Source organism: Pteropus medius, unplaced genomic scaffold, assembly GCF_902729225.1.
Source record: "Pteropus medius unplaced genomic scaffold, Ma_sr-lr_union100, whole genome shotgun sequence".
NCBI classification, from domain to species: domain Eukaryota; kingdom Metazoa; phylum Chordata; class Mammalia; order Chiroptera; family Pteropodidae; genus Pteropus; species Pteropus medius.
Window position 1 is genome coordinate 1,202,208 of NW_024343578.1, and position 21,501 is coordinate 1,223,708.

The 21,501-nt window shown below is 39.7% G+C and overlaps 1 protein-coding gene across 2 annotated transcripts in view; it reads left to right on the forward strand.

Annotated features, from left to right (window-relative positions):
* ERC2 (ELKS/RAB6-interacting/CAST family member 2) overlaps window positions 1–11,035 on the forward strand; it is a 907,956-nt gene extending 896,921 nt beyond the window's left edge. For both annotated transcript variants that reach the window (XM_039867403.1, XM_039867394.1), the window contains one exon: window positions 8,109–11,035. Coding sequence is in view for 1 of the 2 variants with exons in the window: in XM_039867394.1 (XP_039723328.1) it covers window positions 8,109–8,222 (114 nt within the window). In the remaining variant the exon portion in view is untranslated. The remainder of the gene's footprint in view (window positions 1–8,108) is intronic.
* Window positions 11,036–21,501: the final 10,466 nt, after the last annotated feature.

Consider the following 21,501-nt stretch of genomic DNA (forward strand, 5'->3'; position numbering starts at 1 on the left):
TAAGTATATCTGAGTGGAGAGAAGAGGAAGAAAGCTGGGAATAATTTCTGAATATTCCTGTGAAGTGTGAGTTTTCTATTCACCTTGAGGATTGGCTTTTAGCAAACATTTAGGGGCCCTGAGATGACATCGTCCACGTTAAACTTCCATAGCAAGCAGGGCCCAATGTCATAGAATGTCAAACAGCCCCTTTCTCCCAAAGTTGAGCTTCAGAACCTTTTGGTCAGAGAACTAAGGAGTCAGCATTACTCAGCAATAATTCCTTTGTATGAACAGTGCAGGGTGGGACAGGAAGGTGGACGCTCTATACACAAGGCTTAGGATGTTTGCTCATAGGATTCCATTGTCTCCGTGATGAAAGCGGATGGTTTTCCCTCTGCAGGTAACTTAATAACCTGAGACAAGAGATGAGGGCACGGAAGTATGGGACCTCCTCGAGCGGGGTTCTCCAGAGGGTTCTCCAGGATGACTCAGGCACTTTCCCCTCTACGGGGCACAGTGTTCTGTTTGTTGAATCAGCCCTGTCTCCCATGTCATTCTCAGCACCCCCAAAGATTCCCAAAGCATTATTTTTAACCTATATGTTTCACTGATTTGAGATGTTAGGAACTATATGCCAAACTTTTGGTTATTTTAACTAGTTCAGAAAAGAAAGACTAACATCAGTTTGACAACAAACAAAACAGGTTTTTGTTCTATCAGTTATGTTTAAAAGATTCCAATTTCAAACTAAACACGATGTGTGGTTATTCTGTCAGCGATTTATATAGTCACCAGGGCGCCACAGTTACACACTGCATACATCATTGTATTTTTAAAATGTACTTAATGAACATTTTTTTTCTTTTCTAGTAACTACTTCATTGCCTTAAATGAATGCATTCCAATAGAATTTGTAACAAATGACCACTTTGTGTTTGCATTAATGCCAAACACGTTTAACAAATTTTTAACAAGGAACCCTGGCAAAGTGCCAAACTCCTAGAGGGACACGGAAGGAATGCTATAAATTTAAACTAGATTTTACCTTTTCACTTAGTTCAGCGACTGTCTTAGGTGTCTTGCTATCTCAGGATTGTGGCATTTCTATTTTATGTCAGATAAGTTGTAAATTTTTATTATTTTTATTACGTAGGTTGTACCTATTTCCACAACACATTTCAATCTATGCAACCATGTCTGAAATAATATGATGGCAGCTTAGAAATCAATCTTTATTTCCACAGATTATTTATATCTTGTATGGGTTAGTAGATGCATGTATGCATATACATATCTTATGAAAATATAACTAATTATATTTAAAACATCACAGTCAACCAAATAAATACAAAAACAATAGATTAGACCAATGGTTCTCAACTGGGTATAATTTTGTCCCCCAGGATATATTTGGCAGTATTTGGAGACTTTTTTTGTGATGATTTGGAGAAGGGTCCATGCCACTGGCATCTCACGGACAGAGGCCAAGGATGCTGCTACACATTCAGTAACGCACAGCACAACCCCTCCACAAAGAATTCCCCAGTTCCCATTGTCCACAGTGTCAAGACTGAGAAATCCTGGAGTAGAATGACAAAGGCTTTTGGCTTATGGACAGTCTCAGGTTGAAAAAGGTATTACTTTAAGAAAAAATTGCAACTAAAAGCACACTTCTCCTTGACCAACGTTTTAAAAGTTGCATAGAATACCAAATGCTGATGTCGAGTGGCAGACTTCTGATTTTCACTTCTGCTGCCCTTTGCCCTTGTGAAGAGAAGAAAAAAGACAGGCCCATAGTAGCAGGACCTAAAATGTTGACTGGGGTGGTGCTGGGGTTGGCTGGTGGCCCGAGTATGAAATATGTGCAAGCCCCGCCAACATGGACCAGGTGCCGCCCGCTGGAGAAGGCCGCCGCTGGGCAGCAGGAATGGTCTCCGAGGCAGGGCTAGAGGCGGGCAGGGCGCTGCAGTCCTCGAGAAGATAGTTTCAGGCATTGGGTGGGCACACACTTTCATTTTAATAGCTGTGCAATTTTTATAATGTACATTAGACAAATATTGGCACCAATATGATAGTAAATAAATCTTTCTTAAAAAGGAAATTTCAGTTTTTAGGAAAGATTTTTTTAGAAAAGAATATTAGTTAAATGTGACAGGCATTATGGAGAGATTACAAAATTGGGATGGTAGAACACAAGAGTTTAGAGAATCCTGGCCTCGTGGTAAAGAGAATGGGCTCTGGAGTCGAGAAGATGTAGGCTCAGATCAGGCCCCAGGAAGGGGGGAATTTGACCCAAAGCATCCAGTTCCTTTAAGCTTCAGTTTCCTCATCTGCTAAGGGACTAGCAACCGGGTCAGTGTCATGGTGCTGTCAAGCTTGTTTGAGATAATTCACACAAAAGCACAGAGCACCATGGCAGATAGCATGCACTAAACTTTAGCCGTAAATAATTCTGACCACGATAATAACGGCAAGAATAAATCCTAAGGACACATAGCAGTGTATGCTGCCATTTATATCTACACATCTGAGTCTATCTAATTTCCTTCACTTAAAATACCGTGGATAGTTGCACCAGCGGACAGAAACCAAAGATGAAATCTGGAGTCTCTCAGTTGCCCACTCCTCCCCACAAAGCAAGCTCCATCATCCCCAACAGCAGTTTGCAATTCTGAGCAGAGGGCTTACTGGCCTGCCCCCACCCGCCCCACCCCCAGCCCTTGGGGCTCTGAAGTGTTACATTTTATTGCCCTGTGGAGCTGTAGGAGGCCACTTGCAAGGTAAAATGTTGCTCTCCACTCATATTTTTGAATTATGGCTTCAAGGTGGTTGCTCCTATCAAGAAAATTAAATGATTTAACATAATTTGTTGCCACTTTGATCACAACAATAATAAATAAATCTTCATGAGGAAAACGGGAAACCCATTCCGTCCCATTTTAAAAGATGTTAAGTAATAACACAGATGTAGTTACAGATTTTTTTTTTTTTTTTTTTGAGTAGAAACGACTCTATTGGGTTTTCTTGTGAGCAGAGTCACTTAGTGGGGTTGTTCTGCAGGATGCCCACTGCCCCCAGAATGAGCAACTCTTCTCCTTAGACCCTTGATAATTAGCCTATCAGGGGCTCACTTTTATGTAGGCTCCATGTGCAACGTCAGGGGCATCCAAAGCCGTGGTGAATGGGTGTCTGTTTTTGTACCTGGGGGCATGCTGCACACATTTGGAAAGCACATGGAGTGTAATGGACATTAACCCAGATGTCAAAAATAGCCTGCATTTTACTACTGTTATTAAACAGTTTCCCCTTTAACCCCTCCGTGTTTACCAAAGACCCCTTTCTCCCAGCCTGTTTCTGCAAATCACTACTGAAAGGGCAGGAGAAGAAAGCCATAATCGGGCAGGTGTCTTTATTCCAAAGAAAAACAGTCTGAAGGAATATTTGTGAGACACCACACGTTTATAGCCTGCTCCCCTGGGGGCGTTTGTCCTGGGGCAGACTCTTACTGCTGTGCTCAGTTCGCCCCTCCCCCTCACTCCCACCCCCACCCCGCCCCCACCTACACTAACTGCAGGGTTCCCTTCAGAACTAAGTCAAGATTTTTCACAATCGAAATAGCTTTCTATTTTACTATGATGCCAATTATACATTCTTTGATTTAAAAAATCCAAAAAGTGTAACGACAACAAAATTATGAAGAAGAAAATTTAAAAACACCACCCAGTTATAATTACTAACAATATCCTGGTATATATACTTGCAAGTGTGTATATTTATTATGTATGTTGATGCAAAAATGAGATCAAATTATACATGTAGAATTGTAATCTGCTTTTTTCATTGAAAAACTGTGGACATCTTTTCATATAATAAACACCTACACCATAACTGTCATATAGTCACATAATAAATCTTAAGCATCCCTATCACAGCTCTATTCATTTCCTTCAAGTTACAAATTCTTAAAACCCTTATTCTTGTATTTATTTTTGTATCTATTTGTTGTCTGTCTTCCTCCCCAAAATACAGGCTCCATGGGGGCAGAAATTTCAGGTCATTTTTACCATTATATCCCTGGCACAAGCACGTTGCCCAACACAGAGAGGAGTTCTATTAGGTTTCTACTGCTGCATAGCAAATCGCAACAAACTTAGTGGTTTAAAACAACAGTCCTGTAGATCAGAAGACCAGTTGGGTCCCACTAGGTTCTCTCTTTAGAGTCTCATAAGGTCAGGTGTCAGCCAGGCTGGACTTTAACCTGGAGACTGGGAAGCACCAAGCTCATTCATATTGTGGTTGTAGAAGCGAGGTCCCTGTTTCCTCGCTGGCAGTCAGCTAGGGACTACCCTGGATCCTATAGTACAGGTCTTTGCCCCATAGCTCCCTCCATCTCAGCACAGCAAATCTCTCTCGTATTTCAGATTTCTTGGATTTTCTCTTCTGCTATCAGCAAGAGAAAAGTCTCTTCTATTAAAAGGCCCCTGTGATTAAATTGGGTCCACTCAGATAGTCTCTCTTTTGATTAACTTACAGTCAAGTGATTAATGATCTTAACTACATCCGTAAGGTAGTATAATCACCGGATGAGATGTTCATGGTCCCGGTGCTAGGGTTAAGAGCAAGAAGTCATTGCGGGGTAGGGGAGGGTGACTTTAGGGTTCTGCCTACTCTAAGTGCTCTCTAATACCTGGAGAATGAATGAGTGAATCAACTCATTCCATTCTAAGAACTGTGTGAGACATAGGGGATGCTAACTGAGCAAGACTGGCCTGCCTTGTTGTAGAGCTTATAGCCTAGACCAATGTTGTTCAATAGAAATATACACAAGCCACACCTGAGTTTTCAAGTAGCTACATTAAAAACAGTAATAAAAACAAGGTGAAATTAATTGTAATGATGTATTTAATTTGATCCAACACATCCAGAATGTCATTCTAATACGAAATCAGTATAAAAAAATCATTCATACTAAATCTAAAATTTAATATATTGATTTATAGTCATTCAAAATCAGTATAAAAAACTAATTTCATACTAAATCTTCGAAATCTGATGCATAATTGACACTTACAGCACATCTCAATTTGGACTAGCCATATTTCAAGTGCCGAGTAGCTACATGTGGTCAATGTCTACCATGTTGGACAGTAAAAGTCTAGACAAGTCATTAGAAGGGGTCAGTGCAGTATGTGTGAGACTTCCTGTGCCACATCTCACACTCAGGAGGGTCAGGAAGGTCTTCTTGGGAAGAAGTGACATCTAAATTGTGACTAAAGAATAAGTAGGAATTGATCAGGTCAAGGATTGGTGTATATGCATGTCTGACAGAAAGATAAGTTTGCGAGATGGGTAGAAGAGAAAGCTTTAGGACTGCAGAGGTAAGTTCAGCATAGGTGGGACATGAAGCATGGCACTGGAGAGAGAGAGACCACATGAGACCTTGCCAGCATGGTCAAGAGTCCATCCTCCATCTCAAGGGCAATGAGATTTGTAAATGAAACCTATAAATGTGAAATGCAAGATGAAGTGGATGTCATTATTGAAAAAACACTGTTGGCTGCATTGATGAGACTGCAGAGTTGGGTGTTATAGGAGAGGATGCATGGGGACAGGTTGGGCCTCCTAGGCCGTCAGGTGAGGGAGGACTGGTCAGAGCTTATCTCACAGTGGGTGGCTGACTAGATTGCTTGCTTCGTTGCTGGAAACCAGGATTCCTTTTAAAATTTCTTAAAACCATATGCATATTTGTCCTTCAACAAGGAATCATCTGCATTCCAACTGCTGGCAACGTCATTTGAGTTTGTTTCTCTCTCTCTCTCTCTCTCTCTCTCTCTCTCTCTCTCAGTTCCATTTAGGCCTTCTGGTGAATGGATTGTCGTACTGAAGGAGTGGCAACACTATTTGAGAGCTCTTTTTTCTACCGTATAATCCTTACCCCAAAACAGTGCACTGCAGTTGCAAGGCACTGTATTCTGCCTTGTGACCTATTACCCAGCTGGAAATCTTTCTCTCAACTGAATAAATGATTGTTCTTTGCTACTTTATCTTGGAAAAACATCAAGGACATCGGACATTCACTGTAATTATTTTTCACTCGTTTCCCCATCTATAAAATGTGACCGGTGCATTTTAGTACTATGGGTTTCTCTTTACCTTTCAGTCATATGCCCTTTGAATATATTGATCAGCCTTTTATAAAGATGATTAAGAAATACTTAATGCACAAAAGAATTAGAGCTATGCACAGCTCATGAAGCAGAAAGCGTGCTCTGACTTACAATTTTCATACAAAGTTTGCAGAGATTTTATGTGCCAGAATGAGTAATATGATCTGCTCTAGGAACTCCCTTGCTTTCTGGCTCTGCAAAAGTCATTTTTTTGCCCCGATTCAAGTTTCTTAACCAGAAGGGTTACACCAAACTCCTCAGAGTATGAATTAGCAGAGTTCATCCAAGCCACATATTTCATTAGCACTGTTTAACGATGGCTTGAAATAACTTCCTACCTGTGCAGACATTGGGATCTTTGGCATGCTCGTTAGTCAGTGCGACTCGAGAAATGCTGCGTATCAACCACCAAATCAGACAGCTCAGGCTATATATAAAAAGTGGCTCACATGTGTGTGAGTGTGTATGTGTGTGTGTTTGATCTTTCCTCTCTCTTGCCATGTTCCCCAGAGAGCTGCACTATTGCCATATGCCCGGAAACTCCCGAAATATTCAAAGGCCATATGTGAATGATAATGATGCAGGCACACAAAGTTGAGCATCAAGCAGGGAAAAAAGCCATCATTTGAAGGGTCGATATGGGATGCTCCTCTCTTCTTACCCATTTTACTGTTTCTTCCCAGGCTGCAGTTGTGTTCCATATTCAGGGTCTCTTACTGGGACAGTGAGAAAACTTGAGGTGATGTGGATACCTGTTCCCCAGGACATGAAATATGCAAATGAGTAGCTGCTACATTTATGTGTAGGTCTAAGCATAAACACACGCCATTGGATGTGGGGATGAAAGACAACTTTATTTCATTCTGCTTGATTTAAGAAGATATCTGTATTCTTTTTTTAAGTGTTTTTATTGTGGTAAAATATACATAAAATTTACTATTTTAACCAATTTAAAGTGTACAGTTCATTGGCATTAAATACGTACGCAGAGTTGTATAACCAATACTACTATCCATTTCTTTTTTATTGCCCCAAACAGAAACTCTGTACTCATTCAGCAATAACTCCCCATTCCCTCACTCCCAGAGCCTTGGTAACCTCTAATCTATTTTCTGTATCTATGAATTTGTCTACTCTAGATATTTCATATAAGCGAAATCATACAGTATTCGTCCTTTGGTGTCTGACTTATTTCGCTTAGCACGTCTTCGGGGTCATCCATGTTATAGCATGTGTCAGAACTTCATTTCTTCTTAAGGCTGAATAATATTCCATGGTGCGTATGTACCACTTTTTGTTTATCCATTCGTCCGTTGATGGACACTTGGAAGTTGCTTCTACATTTTGGTTATTGTGAATAATGCTGCTATGAACATTGATGTATCTGTTTGAGTCCCTGTTTTCCATTCTTCTGGGTATATACCGAGATGTGGAATTGCTGGGTCTAGTAGTCTTCTGAATTCTTTTAAACTGTTGTTCTTACATGGTTTGTAAGTGAATGTTAGTTTTCTGGTATACTGACCATCTCTAAGTCTCCAATCTCTATAAAGTCAAGTTAAAAATTACTTTAAAAACCATACTCATTTTACAAAAGTGTGGAGAGAAGAAAATTGACACATAATCTGGTCATATAGAAATAATCACTGGAACATTATGGAATAATTTCTTTTAATTTATTTTTGCATACCAGGAGACATCTAATACCTATATGTGACATATTTCGAAAAAAGCCTCTTCTCAGATGTGTTTGCAGGACATAGTTTAAACTTTCTGTTCACTTTATCCTTCCTATATGCATCCTCCTCGTTGCCATCCCCACCCCGCACCAATCCCAACTGACCCCAACCAAACAGAGTGATGGAGGGTCAGTACAGGAATGGGAGGGGACTGTCTGTGAGGATGATCTCCGATATCATTGCCAGTTATTGGAATGCTAAATCACATGCTTTTTTGTTACAGCTATCAGAAGGGCTGACTAAAGGGAAAATGCAGCTCTGCAGCAATATTCTGATAATCTTTTGCGTGCGGCTCACATCGCTGTCCATCACCACCTGGAATGCTCATCAGGACTGAAGAGGAGTCTCACTTCCATTATTGAGCACGATTCTGTTCAACTTGATATTTCCTTCGTCATCTCATGTCGTTTCATATGTTGGAAAGGAAGAATGAGGCAGAGGAGAAAAATGATAGATCCTCCATTTTTTTTTGGTCGAGATTTGGGCATTAAAATTCGATCATCTCTTCCGAATGTCATTATTTGATAACATTTTATTTATGTTACTTAAGCATCATTGGAAAATTTGAACTCCATGGGATTTTAACTGTGGAATCATCTTCTGTTGGACAACTAGCTTCATCTCCAGTTTTTCTGCTGGTTCAGTCTAAGCGGTCATCCCTAATGCATTAGATTATCAAAGTTTGAACTCTGTGAGTGAGTGAGTGGTGTTTGCAGTGTTTGTCTACCAAGATGTATGGAGCGTTTGACAAAGAAACCAAAACACCAAAAATGGCGAGCCTTTACCCTCCTCTATTTCTTTAATCTGCTGTTTGAAGAACCATATTTTGATGGTGTAACCAGTAGTTACCTCTGGGCCAGGTTGGAAATGAAATCAATTTTTTAAACCACTAATACTTGCCAAGAAATCGCCTTATGAGAACGTGGTGTGTGTCTCTGACAATGCATGGCACATCTAAATTGATCATTCATAATTTTATCTATCCTGTTTTTGTACTGAAGAGTGGCAACAGCCTGAGGCACCTGCATATTTCTATTCCATGTGTTCCATGCATCCCCATGGCTGGAATGTGACCAAGCCTCAGACTCTTACCATTCCCGTACATGCAGGTCTCCATGAAGAAGCTGGGACTCATTCACATTTCAAGATCCAAATGCTGTGCAAACAGTGTAAGCTTAGATCTTCTGTAAATGAAGGGTCATTTCTCAATTTTTTAAAAATGTCTCCAACATGGATTCCAAAGCATTTTCAGCATCAAACATGAAAACATTGATGAATGAGGAATAATCATAAAAGCTGTGTATCTGTATATAGCTGTACACAACATGTTTGTGGGTACAGAGTCATTATTTAAAGCACATGCCAGGGAAAGAGACCAAATCTTGAGGTCTTTTACATACAGTGACATGGTACTAAGGAGAATTAAACTCCTACTGCTTCCTCTGAAGATTAAAAAAAAAGTTAAAGTGTTATAACTTCATAAAACTCATGACCAAGTCTGGCAAACATGTGCAACTCTTGTATTGATCCATTTTCTTGTCAATGGAAGAAACCCTTCCACGTGTATGCAAGTGGGAGATGAAAATCTGCATTTTTAAAGGACAGTGAATTTAAGCATGAGTGGCCTTAATAAATATAGTTGTCTTTCTTTGCTGCTGTGAAAAGGATTCTAAACAGATGTTCCTAAAGTCTTGCATTGAATTTAGTTGTTATTATTACTTTTTTAAATGTTGGTGCAATTAACTCTGGACCTCTCCCATGAGCCATAGAGATATTTAAAAAACAGACACCGTATTTGTCAGGAAAGATGAAACTGTGTATGAGTTGCACTGTTCATCCTCTGTGCATTAGAAGTAATCTATTCAAGCGGGTTTCTCGCTTCTGGCTTTGTTCTTGTAAGTATAGCAAGCTATGTAAAGCTTATGTGTTGCATAGACCATCCAAATACATTCGTGTTTAAAAAGTTTGTTCTTTAACTATCAAAGGGATCTAGGTCTCGATTGGAAAAATGAGCAGAGTTCTTTGCAAGCATATTTAGCACATTTTGACACAATGTCGCACTGAAAACCCAGGCCACAAATGTACCCATGTGAACAGCTTGGGTGTCCTCAAATAGGCAGCCTCACTGCCTCCCACAGCCAAGTCCTGACCTGAACTCTGCAGCTGAATACTTGAAGTAGGAAGTAGAAAATCCACTAAGGAAAGTAGGGTCCACTGAACAGAAAAAGCAACCAATCGTGTATAGTTAGCTATTTCTAAGTATGTGCCAATTTTGTCACAGCTGTTGTTTGGGGGATCATTTTTTGCCCCTCTTTGGTTGGTTAAAACTATTATTGATCTTACCTTTATGGGGCATGTCATTTAGTCCCCGAAAAATTAAATTCTGTCTAACGTAGTATCCTTTCCCATTTCATGTAATATTCTCTGATGTTTTTAATATGTGAAAATTGCCTTTTCACATATTAAAAATAGTCTCTGGGTTTACAACAAACACTGTGATGTTGGGATATTTCCTTTGCTCAAACTTTGGCAGGTTCCCCTCTAATCATAATGAAGATGGGAAAAAGAAGCCGAGGCTAACATGTGGGAGAACTTGGTCTTCTTGCTTTGTGCAAAAGCAGGCTTGTACTTTATACCCCATTTGATTTCAATGTACAGTCTCAATTTTGTATTTAATGATTTTTGTGTATCCAGTATGCACGTTAACAGCGTGTCAACTTTCATTTGAAAGTGGGTTTCATTTTTCTTTTTAAACAGTGTTTATGACGAGCCCTCAAATGTGTTGACATAAGCTGTATCTGAGATGTTTTTGTCGAGTGGCGTTTGAATGCCGTCAGGGGTCAGTGTATCTAATTCCCAGAGACCCTCGTTTGATAGTGCTTCTTGTAATATTTCTTCAAGTGAGTGGCATGTGGGTTGTGATATTGACCATGTGATTATGGACTTCGATATGAAAAAAATAAATAAAACTAAGGAACCCTCAGAAACTACCAATGGGCATGTATTAGCCAGTCATTGTAACCTCGTGTCTAGTAGAAGTACAGCATACAAGGTATGTACAGTTCATAAATTTGTTATCATGTGTATGAGAAGTACTTTGTGCTGATCGCCTTATTTATATTCATCAAATAAACTTTGTTTCTTTCTGAAGTGAGTTCATTCCACCTCTAATAAATGTTCTGATTGTGGTGGTTTCTAACCTTTTTGGGGTCATGGATCCCCATTTGAAGAACCTACGGACTCAAAGGAAAAAAAGCGGGGGGGAAGGAAAGTTATGGACTAACTTTACCGGAATGGCCAAGGCATAAATTTTCTTTTACGTGGATTTGGATCTAGAGGTTCATTCCAAGAAATTAAGTCGTTGGAGGTATCTCCCTTCTTTCTTTCCCTCTTCCTTTCCCTTATTTTTGCCTCTCTCTAGCTCTCAATCCTTCTCTTTTCTGTATCTCTCTCAATCTCTTTCTCCCTTCCTCTTTTTCTCCCTGTTCCCTCTGCACTTTCCAGGGCGTTTATGTCAGTCTCTGCTAGGTTCTCTCCATTTGGTAGCAAAGATGACTCCCAACAGCTTTGAGGATTCTTGAATTTTAGAGAAAAGCCCCTTTCTCACCCAGCAGCCATATCAGCCCCCTAAAGAGACTCTTACTGGTCCTTTTTTGGACCATACTTCCAATTACCTTATTCAAGGGAGTCGGGATAGTGAGACCAAGTGATTGGCAGCCCCACTGAATGAGGGAGGAGCCATTTCCAAAGGGGACACAATGGGCTACATTCTAGAAGAGAAGGACAAGAATGTGGGCAGGCAGAAACAATAGCTAGCCCTGCCATTACTTGGTTACACACACAAAATCATCCAGAAAAATACAGAAGATTGTCCATTAGCCTTCACAGCCCACCTGTGGAGAACCAGCTTCTGGTTTCTTTATGGGTTTGAATTATATTGCAAAAAATGAGTTACCAATTCTTACCATTATTGAAATCGGAGAGTAATTGATTATCAGAACTAGAATATAGGTTAGATGTCATGTAATCCAAGAGCCTCAGGTTACAGTTGAAGAAACTGAGGCCAAGTCAGAAGTGACTGATCCAAGCATGGTAAGTTCATCGCAACCCAGGACTGTCCCCTAGAGCTCCTGGAACAGGGATATGTGTCCCTGAAGACTCTCCGGGAGGAGAGCATGGGACAAAATCTCTCCCCAGTTGGCCCTTGACAACACAACGGAAATATCGTTTGGTTTCTGTACTTCATGGACTCAAAGCTGCGGGGTGTGAAATTATCTTACAGTCAGGCCCATTTTGGGGCGACCTGCAAAGACGTTTGCCTGTTTCATTATGTTGCCTTTTGTAGAAAAAGAACTTTTGGTGGACGAGAATTTCTTACCTCATAGAACTTCCTGAAGCAGCCGGCTTGCATTCAGGCCTATTTATGTAAACCCAACTGGCCAGACAGAACCTCTGCTGCTTTATCCACAATCAGTCCTTTTGGAAAGAAAGGCACCAGCCCACACACTGCTGGACTTGACTGCAAGTCAATTCATACCTTTAGCTTGTACACCTGAGGTTTTTGACCTTAAAAGTCTACCTTGATTGCTTCTAGTGAACTGCTGTTACAAAAGATTGGAGAGGCATTCTAATTCTTGGAATTGCCAATCCATAGTAATAATCATGCTAATAATAAGTAAATAACTAATTGAACGTTGAGAGTTTCCTAGGAGCCAGGCCATGGCACTAAGGGTTAATATGCATCCACTCATTTATTCCTGGAAACAGTCCTATGAAGTAGGTACTGTCATGACCCACAATTTACAAGGAGGGAAGTGGGGGCCCACAGAGGTGACCACCAACAGTATGTATTTATAGAGCATTTATTTGGTACCAGCGTTGTGCTAGTGCTGTGCTTACACAAACTCATTTGTCCTCGCAATAATCCCAAAAGGCACGTACTATTACTACTGTCACTTTACAGACAAGGAAAAGGGGATCCAGAGAGCTGATGTACTTCACCCAGGATACGCAAGATTGTACGTGGTGGAGCCGGACTTTGGACTCGGTGCTCAGCAAACTGCTCTGCTTCAAGGATGCATCGGGCGCGAGTCAGATGGGAGGGGACGTATGAGGCTGGGATTCAGATCCCACTCATACCTACCCAGCGGTGCTTCCCTGTTGCGGGTTTGGTCTCTAGCATGCTTTTGGACTTCACAGGGGCTAAAAGAAATTGGTTGCTTCATCTGCGCCACAGTCAACCCATAATTATGAAAGAATGGCCATGGATTCCAGTGGAAATCAAGTCACGTGTGAAAAGAGGATCCAGACAAATTTAGTACATCGAATTTAAACTGGCTATCCATGGGTCTCCCTGATTTCTAAGCACCTCTGACATCCTAGGCATCTTTGGGTTTACACAGTGGAACACTCGGCTACGAGAAACTGGACAGGTGTCCCGAAGTGGGAGAAGGTCCTGAGTGCCATGCGGCGGGGTATGGTTGTTGTTTATTGGTTCTCAACTTCAGTAATTCGAGTACCACTTTCCTGAGTTTTCCTGGATATAGGAAAACTGGATATAGCTGAAGATAATATGCTCAATATGTTGTCATAGTTAAGTAATGTTTAAAATTTAAATGGGCTTACATTTTTATTTAAATAAATTTAAGAAAAAAAATAACCACTATCGGAAATAAGAAAGTAGGACCATTTTCAATAGATAGACATCACCAAATATAAGAACAATAAATATGAAGATAAAGTTCTGAGGCTGAAGCTTTTTTGTTGTTATTAAAAAGGGAGACTGACAAAGGTCAGAAAAGTGTTTCTAGGGCTAAACTGGGATTTTCACTTAGTTAATGAATCAAAAAAATTGAAAATGATCAGTAAAGGAATAGTTATCTGTGTGGTTCAGGAGTATTTAAGATTTTGTCCGTGAATCACCTAAAATCATTTTAAGGACCCCCTCTGATCTCTGAATTTTGGAAAACCCTCCACAGAAATCAAGTGATGGTTTTTTAAATGATCTTTATTTTTAGTAGACTTTAATTTTAGAACAGTCTTAGATTTTTTAAAAAATTGAACAGGAAGTGCAGAGAGTTCCCATATAAGCTCCCTTCCCACACATGTACCATTTCCTCTTTTAAGATCTTTCATTAGTACTGAATAGTTGTCACCAATTGAACCACCACTGATAGGTTGCTACTAACTAAAGTCTATACTTCATTCAGATTTTCCTTATTTTTTACCTACTGTCTTTTTTCTGTTCAAGGACCTCATCTAGAATACCACAAAACATTGAGTTGTTGTGTCTCCTTAGGGTCCTCTTGGCTGTGAGTTTCTCACGTTACCCTTGTTTTTAATTATCTTGACAGTTTTGAGAGGGAGGGTCAGATATATCCTAGGTGGCCCATCTTCTAGGATTTATCTGATCTTTCTCTCACGGTTAGACTGGGGGTATGGTTTATGGGAGGAAAACCACAGAGGTAAAGTACCATTCTCATCACATCATATCAAGAGTATGTACTTTCAACATAACTTTTGGCCTTGATCATCTGGCTGAGATAGTGCTTGCTAGGGTTCTCCACTGTAGTTACTTATTACCCCATCATGATGGATTTTTAAAGTTCAGAGATAGATGAATAAATCTCTATCTTAGAAAGAATATTATGCTGAATATAGAGGATGCACTCACTAGAGAAGAAAAAAAATCTGAAAGACTTTTTGACAAAAATTGTTTGAATCGACAGCTCTGTTGTTTGGACCAGTTTTCCCTACTATTTGAAAATATTTTTGCCACCCCTAACCTTGCTTTCTCCTGTAAAATGACATGGGTATCTATGGCAGAAATGATCAATGTGGGTGGTATAAACTCTTTCCCTAGTGCAGGGCAAAGCCAACATTTCTACAGTTTAAAAACAGATGTTGTCTGTGTCAACACAGTGGCTTCACTTTAGAGAGAACTCAGGAGAGAAACTTTGCCTAAATTCAAGACGAAACCTCCACGTCCGCTTAACTACAACTCACTAGATAAGGTGAGAGGATAAAATGAGACAATAAATGAGAAAACGTTTAGAAAAAAATTTTAACAACAAACATTTATCCAAAACTCTGACAAAGTCCTAGAGTGGCTTGTTTCAATTTTTAGAATCTGTATTCAGAAAAAGAACTTTTCCTCCTTAGTAGCTCAGGTATAATCCATCAAACAATATTCGAATCTATCAAACAATATTTGAAAATACAAGCCATTGAGAAAGATGCCACTGTCTGCGTGAATTGCCCATAATGTAAGGTGAAAGCAGATAGAGACGAGAATATACCGTACAATTCTATTCACGTAAGGCTCAGAAACAGATGAAATTAATCTCTGGGGTTAGGAGTCAGGATAGCGGCTAACCTTTGGGGTATTAATACCTAGTAAGGGCACCAAAAGAGGTTTCTGGGTGCCAGTAATATTCTGATTCTTGACCTGGAAGTTGGTTACATAGTTATGTTCAATTTAGAAAGATTCATCAAGCAATATACTTAAGATTTGTTTACTCTTTTCTGTATGCTCTATTTCATTTAGAAGGTTATATTTTTTAAAAAAAAATTAATGTTGTTAAGCAGTAATCATTTCAAATTACAGAGGCTGGAAAACAAGGGCTTGTGGAATGAATTTAGGCTTCAGATATTTCTTGACTGGTCAGCACTGTGTGTTAGAAATTTTTGACAGGGCAGTAGTGGTAAGCTTGGAGTCTGGGAGCTTGGAGAAGTATTAGATACACTTGCCATTTCTCCATTGTCCTCATTATTCTCCAAAGGCTATTCTTGGCCAGCTTCTCCCAGTGTGTCTAGCTGCCTGACCCTGAATGTATTTGAGTTTGAATCCTCTGGATATGTTAAAATCCTGACTCCATCACGTCTCAAACGAGTAACACTGGACTGGTTACTTAGCCTCTTTGTATTTGTTTCTTTATCCAAAAATTCTAATACATTTCGGGAGATTTTTTTTTTTTTTTTTTTTAAACAAGGATCAAATGGGCACTTAACAAAATGCTAGCCACGTAGCATTTTCTGAACAAATGAAAATAATGATTATTAGTAGTAATATTATCATAAATAGCAAACATCTTTAATGAAATAAAATTGATGGCCACTTGCTGACTCTCAGCCATTCTCTCACAAGAACTGCTGCCAAGCTGGTCCTTGTTCAGATCCCACTTGCCACGTCAGGGTTTTCCTCGACCACGTTTAATAACCAGTTTCCAGATCTGGATATTGGGGGCTATAAATTTCCCTGGTGACTGTTGCCAATGACAGGGAAGGAAAGACTTGTGTAATTACCACTTGTACTTCCACAAAACACATGCACTCAAGTCAAGAGCAAGGGTTTTGGACAATAAAGCACTGGGTTTTTAAAATGCAGGAAAGACCTGCTTGACTTGTATGATAAGAAATGTGTGCCTGGTGAGAAAAACAGAAAAAAAACCAAAACAAAACCAAAAAAACTAATACCAGTGTGGCAAAGCACCATGAGAAGACTTTGCACAGGACAGGACTGTGTCCCTTTTCTCTCCTGAACGCTATACACATCTCAAAGAAGAATTAAGTCTTTAGAGCCAGCCAGGGATTGGTTGGGAATCGGTGTCTTTGCCTGCAGCCAAAAACTATGACCTTGGATTTTAGTGTTCTGTTGGTAGGGCAACTGCTTTTCTTGGTTTATTTTACAGCATGGTTGTTTGCAAATAATGCCATGCTATTCAGCATCCTTCAAATAGGGCATCTTAATGGACTCCATGGAAATGTCTTAAGACAGCCACAAGCTAGGACTTTTAGAAATAGTAAGACACTGTAACCCCATTTGGAAATGCTCAAGATAGTCCTTTGTGAGATGTTGAAGCTGGGCCCCACACTCCAGTTGAAGATGCTTTGCTTTCTGAGCATCAAGTTTTCAGTTTATAAGAATGTGGAAGTAGGTTACGGGGAAAGAACTGCCTTGCCTTTGGATTCCCCCTAAGTGTTTAATTTTTGAAAAGAAGAAAATGGATACGCTTTAAAAAATATTTTTTCCCCTGCAATGTCTGTACATTAGCAAGATAGCATTCCTGTAGCAGGCTTAGGTTGAGTTTGTGTTCCTGGAAGGAGCTGTCCACATCAGCACAGGACCGAGGGGGTTGAGAAAAGGTTGAGCAGGGTAAGCAGTGATAGGAGACAGAATTGGAATTTTTTAGAATGACCAGTCCCAAATCTCCTGGACTTGCAGAAATGAGGAAGTCATAAGAGAAGAATTTCTCCAAGAGTCTGATTTTACTGGTCAAAAAAAAAAAAAAACAACACAAAATTCAACAAATCCAAAAGAGACCACTGTGAATGCTTAAAGAACAAGCTCAGAGCATGGCACGTGGCATCTCTAAAAGTGTAGACTCCCTCTTAACAAGTTAATGAAATGGGGCCTTATTTTCCTCCCAACAATGATTTCATTAATATCTCATGTTGCCCAAACCAGTCAAAACTGATAATGGAGTAGGTGACTTTAAATTACCAAAGACTGAAGTCAGCAGAAAGAAATAAAAATTTGCTTCAGGTATTTGGAGGGGCAGGGACTTTTGCAAAATTAGAGAAGAGGGGCCATTAGAAGCACTCTCTCGAGTAGACTGATTTTCCACACATATGCCCTTGGAATTGTTAACTTAAAGCATGGATGTCCTCCTTGCTGACCAGGAACTCTTCTCTTTTCCCAACTTTGGTTCATACAACTTCACCTACTGTCAAAAGAATACAGCTGTAAAGAGTAAAGGCTATTTGACTGAAGAATGATGGTAGGCTCAGACGCGAGTAGTTAGATTTTGTACAATTCAGAGATAGTTTATATTCATCTTTCCTCAGTTGTCACATCATAGTAAATGGCAAGATGTCCCCTAAACCTTTTTAAGTGCTGCAGTTTATCTCTGAAAAAAAGAAAACACAAGCAGAGCTTCTTTGTGGAACAATTCTCCCTCTATTCTCTCAAACTGTGCTTGTAGTTATGATTAAATGTAACAGAGCTAGGTAAAATGGATACCACATTTGGAGCAAGGAGCTGTATTTTCCTTTAGCCAACATTTTGGAAAAATCTGACGTCAGTTTGAACATTGGTATTAAACGAATCCATACAATTTCAGTCAAAGGCAGTTGCAGAAATCTCCTTTAAAAGCCAGTCATTTTGCACTGAGGGCACCTAACTGGATAGTAGCACATGGTGGTAACTAGCCAATCAGTTTGTGCATTTGATTGGAATTTCACAAGATAATTGTTTCACTTCCAGGTCTGGCTCTAGCTCACCATTTGACCTTGAACTAATTGCTTAATCTCTCTTGGCTTCAGGTTTTCTATCTTGAAAGTGACAATAATAATCACTTCCAACCACCTATCTCATCCGGGTATTGAGTGGATTAATGGGGTCATGTTTGTAAGGTCCTAGAAAATTCTCAAGAGAGAAAGTTCTACCACTTTTGCAATGCCAGCTGGTAATGTTTTAGAACAGTAGAAAAGAAGGACTGCATTTAATGGGATCATTATCACAGATGGATGTTCTTCGCTTCCTTATAACTAAGGAATGGACAACTTTTTAAAGCAGACCCTTTCATTACTATGAAATCTGATTCTCTTTTGTTGGTGCAATAATCTGGAACTCCTGAGGTAAACCAATCTTTCACCTCTACATAAACCGTTCATGGAGCTCTGAGGAAGGCACCATGATTTCATCGCCACAGGAAATGAAATATTACCCAGAATATTTCTGCTCTAGTAATACGTAGATTGACTTTTGGGATCAAACAAACTTGGGTCAAGTCATGTCTCTTCCCCTTCCTAGGTTAGTTACCCTGAGAATCTCTCTACCCTTCTGTGCTTTAGGGCTGTCGGGAGCATGACTTTTAGGTAAAATGCTTATTGCAATGCCTAGCACATGGTATGCTCTCAGGAGAGCATATTAATATTATGTGCAACAATAACAGTATAGATATTACCTATATTAATATTATGTGTAACAAGAACTGCATATATTCTTCAGTGCCATAAAGAATTATGACTACTAGTCCTAATCAAAACCTAACTTAACAGAGCTTGCACTTAACCAGAACCTGGCTAACTGTAGCCATCCTTTAACAATAGCTTCATTTTGTGAGCACTTTAGATTTAGAAAATGGCAAATCAAAAGGAAACGGCTCAGTGTCAGGGATTTATGCAAATTTTCTGTCCTTTACAGATCTAGTCCAGTTTCCAGACCTACCAGGTGCAATACTACAGAGTAGCTCTGAATAGCTGACATTTACTAAGAAGGACATACATGCCAAGCATGGTGCTAAACACAGCAAATATGTTTTCTCATTTAACAGCCTCCCGATGAGGTGGGTACTATTAGTTGCCTCTTTTTACAGGGAGGTTGGGGAACCAGGATTTGGTGAAATTGTTATCCTGTGTCGTATGGTTCTTAAATAGAGAAGCCAGATTTCAATCCTCACTCTGGCTTTAGAGTCTGTTCTAAGTCAGTGCTGTCCAGCAGGAAATAATGTGAGCCCTGTATGTAATTTTAAATTTGCTAGTAGCCATATTTTTTAAAAAGTCAAAAGGAACAGGAGAATTAATTTCAATAATATATTTTCTTTAATCCAATATATTCAAAATATTATCATTTCAACATAATCAATATAGAAGTTATTAATGAGATCTTTTATAATTTTTTTCTTTTTCCATACTAAGACTTTGAAATTCAGTTTATATTTTGCACTTACAGCCCATCTTAATTTGAACTAGCCACATCCAAGGGCTCTGACAAGGGCACAAGGCCAATGGCTCATTTTTTCCTCCATTTCTGGGCTCTGCTTAATTCTATGTTGCCTTCATTTTCAACACTGCCTATGTCATGTGGTCCTTTCCAAACCCTCACCCAGAAACTCCACATTTACAGCCAACCAGGTTAGTGACCTTAAAGGAAAGTTGGTTCCCCTATCGTAGCTTCTATTGCCAAAACAAAATCCTGAGACCATCTCTCATTGGTCTAATCTGTGTCACATGACCCGTTTCTAATTGGCCAGGCCTGAGTCACATGCCTATACCTTGAATCATGGTGGGGAGCCAGCCCTGCCAAATCACCTGCCCTGAGAGGAGAGTATGGGTGAATCCTCAAAGGGCAATTGGGTGCTCTTACCAGGGGAAAGAGGAAACAATGCTGGACAGGCAAATGTGTTAAGTGTCCAGATGAGGTGCCCTATCTCCAGAGCTGACATAATCCTTTATCTTCTCTCTTTAACAACAGGTCCGCTTTTCTTCTTTGCTATGATTCCCACATACTACATTGTGTAGCACTAATAAGAAATGCACTGCTCATCATTACTACACGTGCCTGGATATCCTACTTTATGGTGAGCCTTGGAGAGCAGGAGCCATGGCTCATTATTTCTGCATCTTAAATGCCTAGAATAATTCCTGACACATAGTAGGTAATTGGGGGAAAGTTTGACAAAAAAAAAAAAAAAAAGAGAGAGAGAAGAAATGAACCACCTGGGAATCAAACTTCTGGCTTGACGGACACCTTTCAAAGGTATGTTCATAGTGTTAAGGCCCAAATGAAAACTCTCCATCATGAGCAGCGATGCTTAGAAGCAAACTGAAGACTGTACCATTATGAGACTGCACGGCTGGGTTCAAAACTAACTAACTAGCTAACTAACTAACTAACTAACTAACTAACTAACTAAATAGTAGTAATCAAATTCTGGCCTTGTGACAACTTCATGAGTTATATGGCAATATGTAAATGATTCTTCTGATGGTTACCTACTGGGGGAGTCAACCCTTCTCTCTTGTTGGTCCCCCTGGTGCCTTCTCAGGTGGCCAACCAGCATAAGAAAGAATCCCTAAAGTTGAACTTGGTTCTTAAGCCCTTTAAGCCCTCTTCTAAACCCACTGAGCTAAGAGGCCATAGGCCCAGTGACCTCCCCCCAGCAGCAGTAACATTCAGGATATGTTTACAAACACATTTTGAGGGCTTCTATCTCACCCATACATTTGAGACTTTCTTATAGAGCCTGTTCAGGACTAGCACCTAGTTAGTAAGTGCTTAATAATGATCTGCCATTTACAGTACTAATTTGATGAATGAATAAATGAATGAATGGGTATAACATAAATGCTCATTAAATGAGTGATTGATGATCCACAGTAGACGATCCATGAGTATTTTTCGAATGAGCAAACAATACAATGTGTGAATGAATGAATGAATGAATGGCCTACCAGTCATGCCTACAGGTATTTCTTTTCATGTGTGTTAAACTGCTCTTTGATTTATTTCCTTTAGCTATAATTCCGTCCCAAAGAATGGACTCTCACAATTTATTATTTGTTTCTATTTTGTTGTTGAATTTTGAAATAGATGATACCATCATATGGATTCTAAGTAGTGAAGGGATATATTCAAACATCCTTGAGTCGAGCATGCAGAACAAGGGGCAGATGGCGCTTATGTACTGACTAATCTCTGTTATGACATATCTGCATGACTGAGAGGATCATGCTCCTGGGCTGAGAAGAAGAGGGTTGTCCACAAATGACACATGAGTGGAGCCATCGTGTTCTTGTATATATTCAGTAGATATATGTACCGGCCAGAATAG